Below are 17,435 nucleotides of genomic sequence, written 5' to 3'. Positions count from 1 at the left end.
TATATATATATGTATATATAAATTGAAATCTTTTTAATCCTAAATAATTTTTCCAGCTTGTATAATTGAGATGGAAGTACATTGAAAACGCTATTAAATTTTAATTTATCCAAATTTCAGAGTTATGGAGCAAAGTGTAGAGTTACTGCGACCTGTATTCGTGCACATATTATGCAATCCTACCATGGATATGAGTGAGAGTTGTAAACGGGAGACATGGCAACTTTTAATGACATCAAATAATACTACAGATTTACAAACAGAGATCTTACTCTGGTTATGCACAAATCGAGCGGACACTTGCATCGATGCGAATTGCCAAGTTCTTAAGCTTGCGGATATGATGTTACTAAAAAGAGATACAGAATTTTGCACGGCATTAATACCTTTAATCGCTTCTTTGACAATACAGCTTTTGGAATACGGTCATGAACCAACACAAAATTTTTGCATGATATTGGATCTCTTTGAATGTTGTTACAACTATATAGGAAATATTACGCTAGTTTTAATGGCAGAAATAATTTTGATATGTCCTGCAACTTATTTATTTAACGTTCTCCAAATATGTAAGTATATTTATAAAGTAAATCTAGCCTATTTCACTTTTATATTTATATAAAACATTATGTATTTCATAAAATCATTTTTTTTTAAAGGCAGCAATATTATTTAAAGAAATTGCAAGATTTAATTTGAATCATTTTGATAGGTGCAGTTATTGTGAATAAAATGCCATGTCACGTTACGATATTAAATACATTAGCTGCAGCCTTATTAAAGTGGTTGGCCTATCCATCGTTATTATGCGCTGATGCGTTAGTGACAGCAAAAGAATTGTTAATCAAGATAATGTCACAAAAGGAAATGAATAACAGTAACGGTATCACATCAAACAAGATGCTGCTCATATTTAGCTATAGCAATAGATACATTCAATTTTATATGGAACTCATCCGCAGTCTATATTCTCTGAAAAATAACACTCTATCATGGTTAGAAAACTTGTCTCTCGCACCGATCGATCTGAGATATATGTGCAAACTGGTATTATGCGGGATCTTTTTGTGTAGTGATGAACCTCTTGTTGTCCAAAAAGTTTGTCATATCCTCGTGCAAATAGCGAGAGAGATCAACTCCTTCGCGTCGCACGTATTGTCGCTGTTGCTGCACAAATTAACTAAGACTCATGATAGCTCCACATTGAAATATCTGTTGCTGACTGTTCCCGAGTTTGCTATGACTAAGGAAAACCTACCGATCGTCATCCACACGTTGGACACATTACTGAATAGCGGCAAGCCACTGAAATATTTCGCAATCCAGCTTTACGTAAAGGCGTTGGAAAAGGAGCCACGTTGCTATCGCTTCATATCAACTGCTTTAATGGATGCTATGGAGAAAGATCATAACTGGCATTCGGACGTGACATGCGCTCAGGCGATAAAGTGTATTTGCGAGAGTTGGCCCGAGCACGGTGAGGAACTTGTGCCGCTGTTGTCACAAATCCTAAATCGCGTTGACCCGAATGGAGGTGCGGCCAGTGCACTCGCGCTTGACAGCATCTCGGCTCTGTGCAAGTTCACGGTGATAGGTATTATAGTATTATATCTTATATTTTGTATCTTGAGATATTGAATTCTTTTTAACGTTAGTGTATCGATGTTTTATTTGTTATCCTTGTTTTACATAATTCTCTGTAAACGCGGATCTGGGTGCCTAATAATATTTTTTGTGTGAATTTTATAATTTTAATATATAATTTAAATGTTAAACTCACTTTGAATATGGTCGTTCTAATTTGTAAATATTTCTCGTTCGATTTTCACTTAATAGTGTTCTCTGTAACAATTCTCATTTTCTATGATTAACTCAGGCGATGATTTTACTTGACAGGAGTTTATTCTACATGGCAAGTATTAGCACCAAAGATGCGCAAAGAAAAACGCACGGTGGTCCTGGAGAGTCTATGCGAGTTGTTCAGTAACATTCCCTCGTACTCGTTTCGTGCGAGCGACGATTACAACAGATTCATCACTGATGTTGTTACGATTTTGTGGAGCTACACGATTTGCGACGATATCAGAGTCGCGAAAGCGGCGTTTAAGGCATTGAAAACTTATCAGGTCGACCGAATTCCTTTGACTGCTCTGCCTCTAGACTTCCAATCGGATAGCATGATAAAACAAGCATCTGAAAAGGCGAGTAGTGAAGGTAACAAGTCCGAGGTGCTGCAGTACATACCTAGCACTTGTTGGATCCAGATGCTGAAGAATGTGAATAGGAGTGTCTTATCAGCAGCTGGAGATCTTTTGATTTCTTATATTAAGGACGAATTGAATGGCTTCAGATCACAAATATATACTTGGCCACAAGGAGAACCACAAAACTATAAGTACCTGCCAGAGAGAAGTGTGATAAGGGCGATCGGTGAGCACTTGAGACGAAGTGACAAACTGGATCCAAATAATCAGACAATCTTAGTGGAGTGTTTGCGTATATTTGCTCATAAGCACAAAAAACCATTGCCGAATATAAAATGGGACTTTTTGGAGAAAACTATGCATATATCGAAGAAAGCTCAGGAATATAGTCTATCCATTGCGAGTCATCATTGTCAAATCTCGCTATCGGCGAAATTGCTAACAGAAAGTTTCTTGTCTATGTATACGTCCATATCAGAAGCTGGTCGATTGCTGCTGGATGAGAAACACTTAGTGCTTTACTCGAATCTGCAGGAACTATGCCAGGCTATTCAGCCAAATAACTTAAGAAAATTCATCGAAACTTCTCTTCATTATGCCATTGATCAAATTTTATTGAATAACGAAAAGTCCGTTTATCTATTCAATCATATTATGTCTTCTTATGTTACTGCTTTAAAAAACAATTCGATACAAATAGGAAATCGCACACTGCTAACCACCATGTTGGAAGAGATATCGCAAAAAGTCGACTTAACGTCTAAACATTTCGAAAAATATTTTGCGGCTATGATGGAATTGTTGACCAAAGATGTCGAAAGAATGACGTCGCCTTACACCTGGTGGGTAGTAACACCAGAAAAACTGAAAACTGCTATCGCTGTTAGAGTCCAAGCAGCCTTTAGGGAAGATACTGGCACGCCATTCACTTGGCTGAATGTCCTTATCAACACGACCGAATTTAATCCTGAGTAAGTATACAACTATTACAAATAACTCTCGCAACTTGCCAAGTTGCCTAATAAAGTTTCCTGTTTTTATAGGATGCAAAAATATTTGTTAGAAAGTATACAAAAAGTGCAGGCTGAGTTGAGATCGGAAAAATCCTGTGATCTGGAAATACAAAAAGACTGGATTTTAGATTTTATGAGACATATCGATGTGCTTATAGTAGAGACAGAACATAAGAAAAACAATATAACTTTTTACTGTGATATTTTATTTGTCTTGATTATCTGTTTGTCCGGCATAGAATGTCTCCTGCCGCAAAAAGAATTGCTAGTTACTTCGCAAGACATTAGAATAAGACTGTTTCCACAGGCGATCTCTTTGCTTATTGATCGACAAATTTGGAAATCCATAACACGTCAGGTATGTAAACTTGTATTTTGTCAGCTATAGATAATATAAAGATTTATATAATCTCTTGATTTTTAACAATTAGAAAAAACATTACATTTATGTATTACAATTGCAATGGCATTTTTCGTCGCAAAACGAGCAATATGTCTATTATACATTAAATTGTGTTGATAATTTTTTTAGATTATGAAATGGCTGAATCACATGAGGAGCAGTTCTGTACCTGATGTATATATACTTGCATTTCAAAGCGCGTTAATCTTATTAAGACATGAAGAAGACTACAACTCAGAATGGAAAAATTATTTGTCAGTTAAAACTCGTATTTAAATATAACTAAAGATACGTATACAATAAATATTTTTATATTAAAAAAAGGGAAGTTTTCTTATTGAACTGATTTACTTATTCGTATTACTCAGCCTTGAATTTCGTTAACGATAATAAAAAATCTTACAACGTATACTTATACACCTGATATCCTACTTTAACGTCTATATCTTATTACTAATAAATAAAAAAACAATTGTTATACAAGCTTTGATAAGTATATACATACGCTTAGGTCCATATTCTTATCGCATGATTAACACTCAATTCATTAAATTGTTAACAATTTCTATGTTTAAACAGTGACGTATAGAAAAAGATATGCTAATCTGTTATTCTTAATTAAAAGACAAACATTTAAAAAAGAGGACAGAGATAACTTTCTAATATTTTTTAATTACTGTGAACATTTTCCTAAATTTCAATAGGGATATGTAGATCTATATGCGACCGAGCATATGTAAGTTTTAGTAATTGTTTATGGAGTCAATTGGAAGATAATGTGCGATTATTGACTTAGCGCTATTACCTGAAAAAATTACATGACGAAACGGACGCTCTTTAAAAAAAGAGCGTTTCTAGTCTAATTTTCTAATTCGGCGATCTCTACACACCATTACTTTTTATGTACATCAGTACTTTTTAAAATATTTTGCAAGCGATGCTGGTGCAAAGAGCGCGAAAATTCTATTTTATAAGGCTCTTTTGCATAAATGTAAAGTTCATATAAATATAAAATAAATCACAGAAAGAAACGTACTTGCTCGTTGTATATAAAATATATGTCGATCCATATGCAACTTGAATAGAATGGCGAGCATAGGTGCATTTATTAGTAAAAGTAAAAATGTGTATTAATAAATTCCTAACTAAACCGGACGTTCTATTTTCGTATAATTTAATATAAATTATTTTTTTTTGCATATATCTATCTACAATTTCCTCGTCACATATGTTGTATGTGACGGCACTCATAATGCTACACGGACGTCTCGCTATTATCTAATGTCATTACTGTTAAAGTATTAGGTCTCGAACCAGTTAGAATTTGTTCCTCGGGCGGACGCATCCTGGGTTCCAAAATATTTCTCTTTGTCTCCACATTCTTTTTGATTGGCGTGCGACTAGGACTGGACTTTCTGCTGCTTGGATATGATTTTAATAAACGTGCCCTGTGAATAATTGATAAATTATACTTAAGTCTTTACCTTTAAATAAATCTTTTCTACTGTAGACATTTCGAATCACACTTACGCATCCATTAATTTCAAAAACAAGCGAGTGTACACTTGATACTCTTCGTCACCAAATTCTGTAGGGTCGTGTCTCGCATGTTCGTACAAATCACAGAACTGGTGAATTAAACGCTGACCGCTTCCATTTAATGGAGTAGCGAGTGTGGTGAGCAAGTATGCCCTCAGATTTTCCGAAGGATGTCTCTTTAGACAATTGTCGTACCTTGTGATCTCTGTCTCTGTAAATATCACATGAAACAAGGGTCAGATATCAAGATAAAGATATCACATGAAACAAAGCTTGAGATCTTTTTATAGCTGAACTGATGTGCACTTTTTGTATTTATAAAGTAAAATAGATATAAGTATTTAATGTTTAGCAAAAGTGAGAAGAAAAGTACAGTCCAATGCAATAATAAAAAACAAACCTTATGGCGGAATAGTGACTTACCTAAAGTTTTAACATCGTCAACAGCTTTTAATCTGTAATAATGCGGTGGAGCTTGTCCACCTGGAGTCAAAATATATCTAGGATCGCTAATCAACTGTGGCTCATATTGGATCCTAGGTATCACTTCTATTCTTCTTTCTATTTCCTTCTTCAAGGACTGAAACATTTTCAGTATATTTAACTGGAGCATATAAATCCTAGTGATATATTGAGACATTTTCCTAATTTTTAAATAGTATAATGACTTCGAATAATTTCAGTTTTATTTTTCACGATTTTGTTCTATTTATATAAATTAATTATCGTTCTATAACTTTTTTATATAATTGAAAAATTTAAAACTTCTAAAATACTAATAACAAAAAATTAGTTTCCCACATATTCCTTTGGCATTACAAAAAATTATATACTTGTCTTGGGTTAAGCAACCATATAATAATAAGTTAACCTCAAAATTACATTGGATCGTAAAACATACTTTCTTCGCGTCGTGTCCTATAGGAATGTGAGGACCCCGACGAGATCTCAAAGCGAACCTCATGATCTGCCGTTTCGCGAAGATGAATAGTAACAATATTGTCAAAACACCCGCTGCTATAAATATCACTATAGTCACACCAGACAGCTCCTGTGTCATTCTCGCACGATAATCGAGGCAATTTGCTTTCTGCAAGTTCGCGAACAATTGTTGACGAGCACTAGTTCTTATCTGAGAATCGTATATCGCTCTGGAACAATAATGTCAACTGTCATTCGTACTTTCGAATAGAAAAATCTTCTATCAGCCGATCCGCGTACGGAGTTGTATCTCGCGCGCATCACTTTTAATTAAATTAATAGTTATTAATATCTACATCGAACTTTTAATTAAGAACAAATTATAACAATGAATACTAATGTATGCCTTACTAAATAATAATAAATACGGAATCTCTGTCGTAAAAATAACGTACCCGTTTTATTGAAAAATTTAGAGGAAACATGGCGATCTTCTTCACTCCCATAAAAACATAAGCAATAAATAAAAGAAAAAAAGAGTAAATTGAGGAGTAAATTTATATAGTAGCTAAACAAGAAATGACAAGGAATTATAATTAATAGTTTTATGTTTGTATATCAAATATCTATGAAATTATATTCGAAACTCACTATCAAAAATCCAAGTCCTAATTTAGAAAAATATATATTTTAATTTCTAAAGATATACATTTATAAAAATACATTAACCGGAAAAAATTAGATAGACAATTATAGATGCGTCTTTACACATGTAATTTAGCGATTACATGTTCCTTAAAATATTTTCTATAGGTTTTTTGAATAATGTTTCATTAACAGCAGCAATTTCAGCCATTACATTTTTCTGTTCTTCAGTTAGTACTGTATTAATTTTTAAAAATGACAGTATAAATTTTCCGAAGTTTTTATCTTTGGAATAACAAAGTGCTTTTTCCAAAAATAATTTGATAATTTTATCAATCATGTTGTGATCCAGTCTTACAGATAACAAACTTTGCAACACAGATATATGCCATAATTTTAATTCCTCCACACATGCAAGAAACTCTCTGTAAAAACATAAAAAAATTATTAATTTGTTTTCCCATTTTTAATTTTTAATTTTTGAAATAAAAATTACACTTTAAAATCATATATATTATATTATATGACTGTGTGAAATGTACCCTAAAAGAATTATTTTCCTTTGCTGATCAAACGCATTCACAATGGTGGTGACCAATGTTATATCTTTCAACTCAATGTTGAGAATAGGAACAAATATAAGTTGCTGAACTTCATCGGGAAATATTTTAATGCATTCAATGATAGCAGATGATAATAAACGAGATGGCTCTTCCAGTTCGATTATCTATGAATATAATGTGAATAAAAATTAATATATGAAAAAAAAGTCTAGTAGATATTAATAACATGTCATTGGTACCTTTAATAGCAACAAATGTGTGCAAAATATATTGAGATATTTTATTCTCTGCTCAACAGTCATATCATTCATCGACAGACACAGATTATAGATACCCTTGGGACTTAATTTTCTTGCCATCTCGTCCACCAATGGAACAAGATCTTCAACAGATAAGTTCTCTAACTGGGAGAAGTCTAGCTTGCCATTATTTCGTTCTAAATTCTCGCAAGCACATTCTAAAATATCACACCTTTGTGGCACTGCAGCAACAGATCTCTTCGGTTCTATAGTTCTCTCAGTTTGTGTAAAGTAAAATTGAGTAGACGGTGGTGGTACTGATTGGTCACAATTCGTTTGAGATCTGTTATTATCCATCGATTCATCCTTATCGTCGTTATCTTCACTCTCTGAACATATTTCTTCTTCTGTCTAAATCGAACAGTACGTATTTATGTTAAATTATATGTATAAGAATTTGAAGTATTATCTATACAGAATTTGGAATGATCTAATATTAATGATTTTTATATTTTCATAATTATTTCATCTTTGTAGAGATACGGAAGAGATACGAAAGAATTAGTTTAAAAATTAAATAATGAATATAAACTTCATACATTTGTTTAACTTATTGCACTGTTCAGAATGCAGCAATAAAAGAAACAGACCTACAATATATGAACTGATACAATTCTAACCTGTTCCTGTTCCGCTATGAGTTTCCACATCGGATTAGCCTGAGCAATGTTATCTTTCAACGCTTCCCTGATAGATTCGAGTTTCGCCATGGTTTCTTCTGATAACGTGTACTTTTGGTAAAAGGCTTCCGAATCCGTATTTTCCCGCATCATTTCGCTCGCGTTGCATCGTCTCGCGCATGTTCGTCGTGTAGTGTGTTGACAACAGGCCTGTTCTTTTTAACTGAACTTTTACACCAGTTCGACTTTCTTCCTTTTCTCTTTAGGAGGAAAGAAGAAGAAGAAAGATGAACTGGTGCAGAAATTCAGCCAAAAAGAACAGGTCTAGTGTTCAGATCAGTGATGTACCTATTGTCTCTTCTCAATAGGATACATTTTTTTAAAGATGTATATCTTCAACCAAAAAATTATTCCTGGACAAGAATTCAGAATAAGAATACTGGTAATAAATTTACTAATGTTATTTTAAATATTAAACTTTTAATGATATTTACGACTCTAAATTAAATTCGTTTATAAAAATTCAATAAGATGGATTTATTTAAAGTTGTACATAAATTTGTACACTTCGTTCAATAATTGGGCCACTATAACTAGTACATTATATGTTTAAGAAGTAACTAAAAAACAAACAAATAAAATAAAATAAAATTTACATGTTATAAGTTTTATTTAATTTGATACTTAAACACATAAATATCACATACATATGAAGGGAAAGCAACCTCGACACTGAACAATATTCAAAATGTATTTTTCATGCCCGCATGAAGGTCCGTCCCCGCTTATATCTTCTCCTATTTACTGGACGAAACGATAATTAAGATAATTCTTATATATTATTAGTTGTCGTAATCTAATCTTTTTTTAATAATTTCGTGAAACAATAAAAAGTTAATAATTCTATCCAAACAGCGTAACTTCGCTAATACGGATTGTTAATCATTAGGTCTGTTTTTGTGACTGAACTATCCAGTGTATACTTTTAGAATTTAAAATGAGATAAGATAAGTATATGTTTATATAATATTTGGCGAAAGCAAAAAAGAGTTTTAGTGTAGTCTAGTGCAAGAATAAAAAACAAATCTATCATTTGACAAGTTCATTAAAAAAATCGAGGCGAGTGCACCTTCCCAGTCGGTCACGCTGCTGGCACGGAGTCGCCTATCGCGCTACACGATGGTTTGCCTCATCACTAGCTGCTCGAGTTAGTCAGACAGTCACTATAGTCAGTCGTTGGCGATCAACGAGTGAGTGAAGTGCGTCGTAGATTTTTATGGATCAGCAAAGAGAGAAGCAGCGATAGCAGCAGATATTTATCAAGTGAATCCATGATCACGCCCGCAAGGAACGTCAATTTGCCAGAACGCTCAACCTTTTTCGGTGGCAAGGTAAGTACAATCACCATAGATCTGCGAATCTTCGCTCGTGCTCATTTTCTTCAATAACGTAGAACTCCGAGTCCGAAACCACTCTGAAGGATTTCTCGAGAACTCGGGACCATGCATTCTTGAAGTCTGAAAAAAGGCATTTGGGATTATCTCTTACATTTTCTTCACGAAACTATTTATGTTGTAGATATTTATGTTTGTGATAAGCGATGATAATGTATACGTGCGTGCATATATGTAAATATTATATAATTAATCGTAAATGCATAATTGTGGATAATTCTACATCAGAATTCAAGTATATATAAATATACATATTACTATGAACATGTTGAATTGGCTGACACTGATGGATTAACTCAACTGCAAACCACTATCGATATGACTATCATTCCTTTAAGCTTCATAGAATTTTCCTACCGCAAGAAATTTTCTTTGTTTCTAACACGCGATAAATGCTCTCCCTCGTGTATCACAAGAAAGATGAATGACGATTTGAATCCTGATCGAATGAAAATTATATACACACACATATATATGTACATAAATATATATATATAATTTATACATAACATTTATATATTATATACATATTATACATATAATACATATAAATATTATATCTATAAATTATTATATACATATTCTAACAATGATGTACTACAATGATCTACAATGATAATTTGTGTTTGTTACTGCAGAGCAATGCAAAAATGATGGCGAAATATGATAAAGTTTCCGTTTGACGTAAATCATTTATGATATATCCGCCGGATATGACACCCGCGTTATTTATCGAATTTTAATGGGAGATAAATTGCTTCGTATATAGTTCTGAATATCTTCGCTTCATTACTTGTTATTGAAAAAAAAGCGTAACAGGCAGATGTGTAATGTTACGAATAAATTATTGTTCGTGCGTGAAATAGCATATTATCATACATATGTGCTATTCGTTATACCTGAAACAGAGTACTTCGAGAAAACTATATTAGCATTCTATCATGTATATTTCAACACGTTTTATAATTATGTCTAACTTTATCGTACTTCCTCTTCTTCGTCATACTTCCTCTTCCTCCTCACTGTTTTTTGCATATATCATATTTTTTATTCATTGTTATACCGTGTATTTAGTGCTAAATATGATTCTTCGATTCTATGCGCGTGTCTGATTATATTACATGAGAATTAAATTATTATTAGATTCTATGTTAGCTTCAGGCTAAGTTTCGATCCATATTAATGTATTTAGATCAGGACTAATTTATTTCTTTCATTTATTCTTCATATATACATTAATTTATTCTAAAATAAATTTATAATATTAATAATAATGTAGACAGAAAAATATCATAATAAAACAGTATTAGTGTCGATTGTTAAAACCTACCTCTTAAAAAAGCTGCTGGCCACATGTAATGTAATATTATGACAAATTATAATAAAAAGAATTATAACGTTAGCACGTCAAAGTTCGAATCTTTAATCTTGAAAACAATTTTTGTTCTCGTTCGTTTCGCTATTCTCTTCTTTACTTTTTTTTTCTATATATGGTAGACTGCAATTTATAACTATCAATGTCGTTCTGCGGTTTGAAATAGAGCACGCATATGCAAAGAAATGGATGAAAATAAAAGAAAAAGAATTTAAGTGATCATATTAATATTTTATTTAACTCGTTCTTAAATTTTCATTCTTTCTTTTCTAATACATTATAGTTATGACATAAAAACTAATTAATCAGCAGTTAAATTTTTTTGGCAGTAATTTAACCAGATAATTGCTGAAACGTTTAAATTTTGGGACCTTTAAATCAGACCTCGTCTAATTTGGTTGCGGCAAGAATTCCGTGCATTCACTTTGGAATGCACTTTCTTTCATGTGACTTGGAATTTAAATTATATACCGAGGCCACGTTTCTATATTTAGTGTTTCCACATGATGAATTTAATCTCCATAATGAAGATTCCAAGGTTCGATAATTGTAGATTTTATTAACAGATTTAAGATATTTTTTAATAATAAAAAGTTGATATTAACGAGAGGACATAGCTGGTGATAGCTGGTGAAATTAAATTGGCATTGCTTGACAAATTTGGAAGCAATGGTGTTTATTAAGGGTTTGTGCTAATAAACACATCGTTTCTAAAAACCGATTAGGCAAAGCGTCATAATCATTAGGTCAAGCGATTATATAATGACGCATGTGAAACTTCGTTTCGTCGAAACACTTCGTTTTTCAAACTTTTGTGCATTTTACAAAAAATATTAATATTTACACGCTATATTATAGTATAAATGTTTCTGACATAATATTGCATTTATATTAAACCTATATTATTTTAATTTTAAAATAATAATTTTAATATTAATATTTTAAAAGATATTTCTGATTAAATTTGTATTTTTCTTGAATAGCGTGAGAAATAACGTTCCAAAATTTTAAAATCGAAAGATTAATAGTTTTTCATAATTCAAATAACAAAATTGATTGTCAGTCTTAGTATTTGAAATACAAAATACATATTTTTATATGTTCCGCTAAAATGCAAAATACAATTGTCTTAACTATTTTTCAAATAAAAATATTTTAGATACATGCCTGGATGTCATACGGAAGGAATAAGGTGACTATTAATTATCTAAAGTTATTATCTAAAGTTTTGTTTACTGATTCCTTAATTTATACAATTTGAAATCTGAACTCGACTATGAGACATTTATATGATACTCGATTACGCGTGTAACAATGGATATTTTTTAGCCAATCGATATCTGCAATTTCTGAAAGTCATCATCAAAGTAGTTTCAGTACATTTACTTAAATTCACGTGTAAATTACTTCGACGTTCTCGTTTAATCACTGTCGATTAGCAACTTCCAAGGAAATTATGGCAAATGGAACTATATTTACGAACTGCAGATAAATATTTATTTACGTCTTCACACACGACTACAATCTATTTTCAGTTTTGATAAGCTAAATATAGTTTGCCATTGCTATGGTATAATTTGAATAAATTCCTTTTTTTTCTATTGAATAAACATTGCATGCTTTATTTTAAACAGACATTTTAATTGTTATTTGTCTATATAATTGATAGAATTAAACAACTGCATCATATAAAATTATAAAAAAAATTAAAGTATAGAAATGAATCGATATTTTCTTTGAAAGTGGAGTGTAACTCTGTTATAATAATTAAGAATCAATATTTATCTACACAATAGATCAGTCATCGAGATCAGTACATTTTTTGTGTCGTGATTTTGCTAAATTAAATTATGAATTAGTCGGAGACCAAAAATAATTAATCGATTCCAATTCGATAATCGATTCTGATAATCTCCCTAGATTATATAAAGGATTATGATACTGTATAAGAACCATGTCCATGTCGAATTAGTTTCGTATTATGAAGACTGACCAAATGAATAGTAATACACATAGTTATAAATAAATGAGTTCAGTAAAGTCTCAAAATTGAGCACAATAATCTGTATCAGCGTTATGAAAAAATTTAGAGTACAAACAAAATATACAATCGAAATTTGCAGAGCTACCAAATCCACGAAATTAATACGGAAATTCCGCATTATTGTATTATAATAATTTTACTCCGAAATATTACCAACAAGTTATAGGCTTTGTTCTGCGTTTGTTTGTCGGATGGCTATCAAATTCATTAGCATCGCCACGCTGCGGTAACTGGTTTTGCCGTTGGAAAATCCAGGTAGCAAGGCCGTTTTGTGCACACGTCTCGTTTGAGCAATGTATGTGATTGTTACTGAACCATGCAAACACATTTTTTGCAGCGCACGTCGACGAAATGACAGGCTTTGCATAGAGCAATTTAATAAAGAGAAATCCGTTCCCAGACTGTCCGATAAAAGGCATATGAGTCACAACAACGTCACTCAAAATCATTGATTGTAATTGTACAATGGATGCTAAATAACTCTTTTTGGAATTAAAATTGATAATAATGCTAACATTAAAAGTTGACAAAAACCACGTGATGTAAATGATCTACTTTTGATATATAATTTTATGAATATAATATTATAAATCTAATATAAATTTAATTGGTAACTTCAAAAAACTATTGTGATTATTATATCACTGTGTAGTTTATAAATTTAGAAATTTACAATCAGATAAATTAACAGCATATTATTTGTTTAACGTATACTCGAAATTTTATGTACATCTTTAGGTTAAATGTGTTTTTTTTTTATTAAATATTTTAGATTTATTACAATTGTTTATTTATTATAACACGTTAGTGGACACTCGATCATCCAACGAGTATCTAAGTTATTTATCGCAAAGTGTCAATGGCACTCAATATTCTCTTTTAACGTTTTTATCTTCGTTATAATTATCATTATATATATCCGGCTTAGTAAAAAATTCAACAACATACAGCATTGCTTATATAAATTATATACAAGTATATCATGTTAATTAATTGCTAAACAGAACAAGATATTGAGAAATCAATTATTTAACCTAAAAATATCAAAAAATATCCACATGACACACACACTCGAACGTAGTTTACATTACATTCTATTATCTTTCTTCGTTAGATAAACGAAACTTAATTTAAATACTAGGCTTAATGTAGATACTAAATATAGGTGTCAATATGCTGTTTTTCCGCGATAAACAATCGGTTTTATTTATTTTTGATAATGCACATAAATTACGCAAAGCTTACATAATGCTTATGTTTGGGTTACTTTATCTGAAATTCGCGAAGGCGTGATATTAATTTCGTAGATATGAAAAGCCGAGTTTGTTTACTGAAACCGATAATCCTCTGTAAACTTGAATTTTATAATCGTGCAAAGCCAACAAAAAAAGATGTGCTGAGAAATATTTTCTCGGAGGAGTTTTTTAAAAATTAAAATCGCGAGATATTCGGACGTTTAATTATTTGATTTAATTAATAATCTGCGAGTTGTTACAGCTTAGAAATATTAAGTTTCTTGATTCAGTTATCGTGTAAACATCCTGTATGATATTGAATCGGAATCATTACTGATATACGATCAAGGTGTGGCGTTCCTCCGCGATTTTCTATTTCATTTTCTGAATCGAAAATCTTTTGATGGGTACATTGTTCATCTCAGTTGAAGATGATGACACGTATATAGATAAATAAATATAAAGCAAAAAAAACTTCTCAATTTCTCGACGTGAAATTCTTGGAAAGGAATGTAAAATATATAAATTATAAAATTAAAAAAATAGTACTACAATATAAAAATATATGAAACAATAGCAAATATATGTTAAAAATATTTTTATAAAAAATTATATTTGTAGGCTTTTATATTATCTTCAAAATATTGCTAGAGACGAATCTGCAATCAAAAGATCTTAAGATCAGTGATATTTTGATTTTTTAAAAATAATTTTAACAACAATCTCAAAGCAAAATACAAGTTCTTAAAACTAGTTACACCCCGGTTACAATCTCTATCTCATCTTAATTCTTTTATATATATATATATATATATATATATTCACCAATCTTCAAGTTTTCCACTCAATCTCTATATAAAAGTATGTAGGACCTAGAAAAAGGATAAGAAATCGAAACAGTCTCGCTGTTTTTAAGTTAATTTTTCACAATCTTGTTTTTTTTCAAGATATTGACTATGTTTATACATAGATTTAATATCCGTAATTATGAAATTAGCCAATAATGGAATGATTGTGATTGAACAGTTTCATAATTACGGATTAAATCCGAAAAAGGATGTAAACGTCATTATTCTGTAAATCCAACATGTATTCCGCAGTTACTTCTCTGCAGAAAATAGCGCATTGTAGAGAACAGCAGTGCCCTTTGATCGATTCATATCTAGAGTGATTCACTTATTTGATGTAATAGGGTCATTACACTTAGTAGATTACATATTGGCAGATTGCATTATTCTATAATACATATTCTATAATAAACTGTTAATATTAAGTCTTAAGCCGTAAGATATTGACCAATTATAATTGAATGTGAAATAAATATAACCAACTATGATCAATTTCTTACGATTTAGGAAGACGTAATAACTTATTGTAGAAAGTCGCGAAGGAAAAAAATCTTATGGATGCTAATCCTGCGCTATAATGTCAAATTCCATTTGCAAATATAGAGGTCACAAATTATTTGCAGATGTAAACAAATATTTATACTTTTTCTCGTTACAAAAATTATTTACAACAAATGCAAAATATTTGTCAAATATGCAAATTTGTTTGCTATAAATATCAAACAAATTTGACAATTAACTTTTATAATTTCTTTCACGTTCATAGTAAATTTTGTCTTTCTGTGCTATTAAACTTCATCAACGCTTCGAGCGTGTAGAGAGCTTCTCTCGAGTCATATTCGAATATTTTTTTTTGTTTTCAATATAGCGCTACAGAATACCATGTATTTTCCTGTTTATCATTGCGACATATGTGAACTTGTAAAAAGTCTAAAAATATACCGCATATGGATCATGGCTGAGCTGATAGCGACAAGCATCGTCGTCTAGTGGAATGTAGAAGATAGCAACATATAATTGAATATATAATCAAAATTGTTCTTCTCTTTTATTAATTAAAATAAAAAATTTTCCTGCATAAAATTAAAAATTATCATATAATAGTACGCAGAAAATAGTGAAAGTGAAATACTCTATCTTTTTTTCTTATTCTTTTACATTACGAAAAAATAAAAATTACATGTGATAGTGTAAAAGAAATAATTAAGATTAATTTAATTAATTCGCTAATTAAAAAATTATAAAAATTTTTCTTCTTTGACTCTTATAAAAAATTACTTTTAGATATATCATTAAATATTATATACATATATATATAGTATACATAATGAATATTATATAGAATTAAATATAGTAGATTGTAACGCCGATAGAATTTATTGCAAATAGATCAATTTATCAATTTATTATAAATTTTATCAGAATCGATTAAAATAGCCAGATGTCAACAAAGGAGTGGTAACATATAAGTAATTACAAGTGCTTTCACACCTGCGAGACATCTGTAATTAAAAATATACTGTCTGTAACAGGTATACACGTAGAATCATCTTATCGGTATAAATAACACAGTTTCGGGAAGTCTGCTGTAAATACGGTGCAGTGAGAATAGATTTAGTCACGAAGGTACAGGATGTTTTGTAACTTTCAAAAATTTAGAAGTATCCTCTGATAAAATCTAAAACGATTTTTTCACGATAAAAATTTCATTGAACGCGATATTCTTTCATAGTATTTTAAACAGATAGACATTTGAAAAATTAATTAGCACTCTGTGTAAATAAATAATGAAATTGGTTACCAAATTAAATGTTATTATTTATGTGAATTTTAAGAAATAGTTCTTACTTTCCAAAATTAAATCTACGATATTACGCAATGAACATAATTTTTCATTTTATATTGTATATGAAAGATAAGTTTTAGAATGGAATGTTATCATGGTTTTTAAATAAATTTTTTTTATATTTTTACTACGTTTTTGATCGAGGTATTTCGAAGCAATTTAAAACTCAGGAATAAAAGTTTGCAAATTGACACGTTAATATATTCATACGAGTGAGTGGCAGAATTATGTTGATTGTATATCAGAAATGAACGAAGAAAAGTGCGTATCAATTGATAAGTAGATTACATACATTAATAGTTTATACGTTGGATATATTTATGCAGTAGTAAGTATCTAGAGACTCTGAGAGTAAGCATGCATGTCACGCAGAGGGTCAACGTAATCTCGGATTTTTTTAATCATAACTAGAAACGTGAACTGAGA

General features: G+C 30.8%; 4 protein-coding genes across 5 annotated transcripts in view; 2 read left to right on the top strand and 2 right to left on the bottom strand.

Moving 5' to 3' along the window:
* The first annotated feature begins 62 nt into the window (after nucleotides 1-62).
* On the top strand, nucleotides 63-4,144 carry LOC108753342 (focadhesin). The gene is made up of 5 exons (XM_018494836.1): nucleotides 63-569; nucleotides 713-1,594; nucleotides 1,897-3,175; nucleotides 3,248-3,575; nucleotides 3,750-4,144. The coding sequence occupies exons 1-5, from the start codon at nucleotides 125-127 to the stop codon at nucleotides 3,894-3,896; spliced, it is 3,081 nt and encodes a 1,026-aa protein (XP_018350338.1). The 5' UTR covers nucleotides 63-124; the 3' UTR covers nucleotides 3,897-4,144.
* A 680-nt stretch (nucleotides 4,145-4,824) lies between these two features.
* LOC108753335 (uncharacterized protein C1orf43 homolog) lies at nucleotides 4,825-6,592 on the bottom strand. 2 transcript variants are annotated; one of them, XM_018494827.1, is made up of 5 exons: nucleotides 6,536-6,592; nucleotides 6,061-6,310; nucleotides 5,583-5,739; nucleotides 5,151-5,370; nucleotides 4,825-5,068 (listed from the first exon to the last, which is right to left on the bottom strand). In XM_018494827.1, exons 2-5 carry the CDS (start codon nucleotides 6,217-6,219, stop codon nucleotides 4,876-4,878), a joined length of 729 nt encoding a protein of 242 aa, XP_018350329.1. In that variant the 5' UTR covers nucleotides 6,220-6,310; nucleotides 6,536-6,592; the 3' UTR covers nucleotides 4,825-4,875. The 2 variants fall into 2 exon arrangements, with proteins under 2 accessions (XP_018350329.1, XP_018350330.1); XM_018494828.1 differs by lacking the exon at nucleotides 6,536-6,592 and having other exon boundaries at nucleotides 6,061-6,369.
* Nucleotides 6,593-6,820: 228 nt separating this feature from the next.
* On the bottom strand, nucleotides 6,821-8,541 carry LOC108753336. Its single transcript, XM_018494829.1, has 4 exons — nucleotides 8,208-8,541; nucleotides 7,528-7,938; nucleotides 7,268-7,452; nucleotides 6,821-7,150 (listed from the first exon to the last, which is right to left on the bottom strand). Exons 1-4 carry the CDS (start codon nucleotides 8,358-8,360, stop codon nucleotides 6,865-6,867), a joined length of 1,035 nt encoding a protein of 344 aa, XP_018350331.1. The 5' UTR covers nucleotides 8,361-8,541; the 3' UTR covers nucleotides 6,821-6,864.
* An 806-nt stretch (nucleotides 8,542-9,347) lies between these two features.
* Nucleotides 9,348-17,435, top strand: part of LOC108753321 — a 12,690-nt gene continuing 4,602 nt past the window's right edge. Inside the window, exon 1 of the mRNA XM_018494804.1 lies at nucleotides 9,348-9,598. Coding sequence (XP_018350306.1) covers nucleotides 9,539-9,598 — 60 coding nt within the window. The 5' untranslated portion in view covers nucleotides 9,348-9,538. The remainder of the gene's footprint in view (nucleotides 9,599-17,435) is intronic.

The sequence above is a fragment of the Trachymyrmex septentrionalis genome, unplaced genomic scaffold (assembly GCF_001594115.1).
Source record: "Trachymyrmex septentrionalis isolate Tsep2-gDNA-1 unplaced genomic scaffold, Tsep1.0 scaffold69, whole genome shotgun sequence".
NCBI lineage: Eukaryota > Metazoa > Arthropoda > Insecta > Hymenoptera > Formicidae > Trachymyrmex > Trachymyrmex septentrionalis.
The sequence above is the reverse complement of the archived record's forward strand: the minus strand, read 5'-3'. Positions and strand labels throughout refer to the sequence as shown.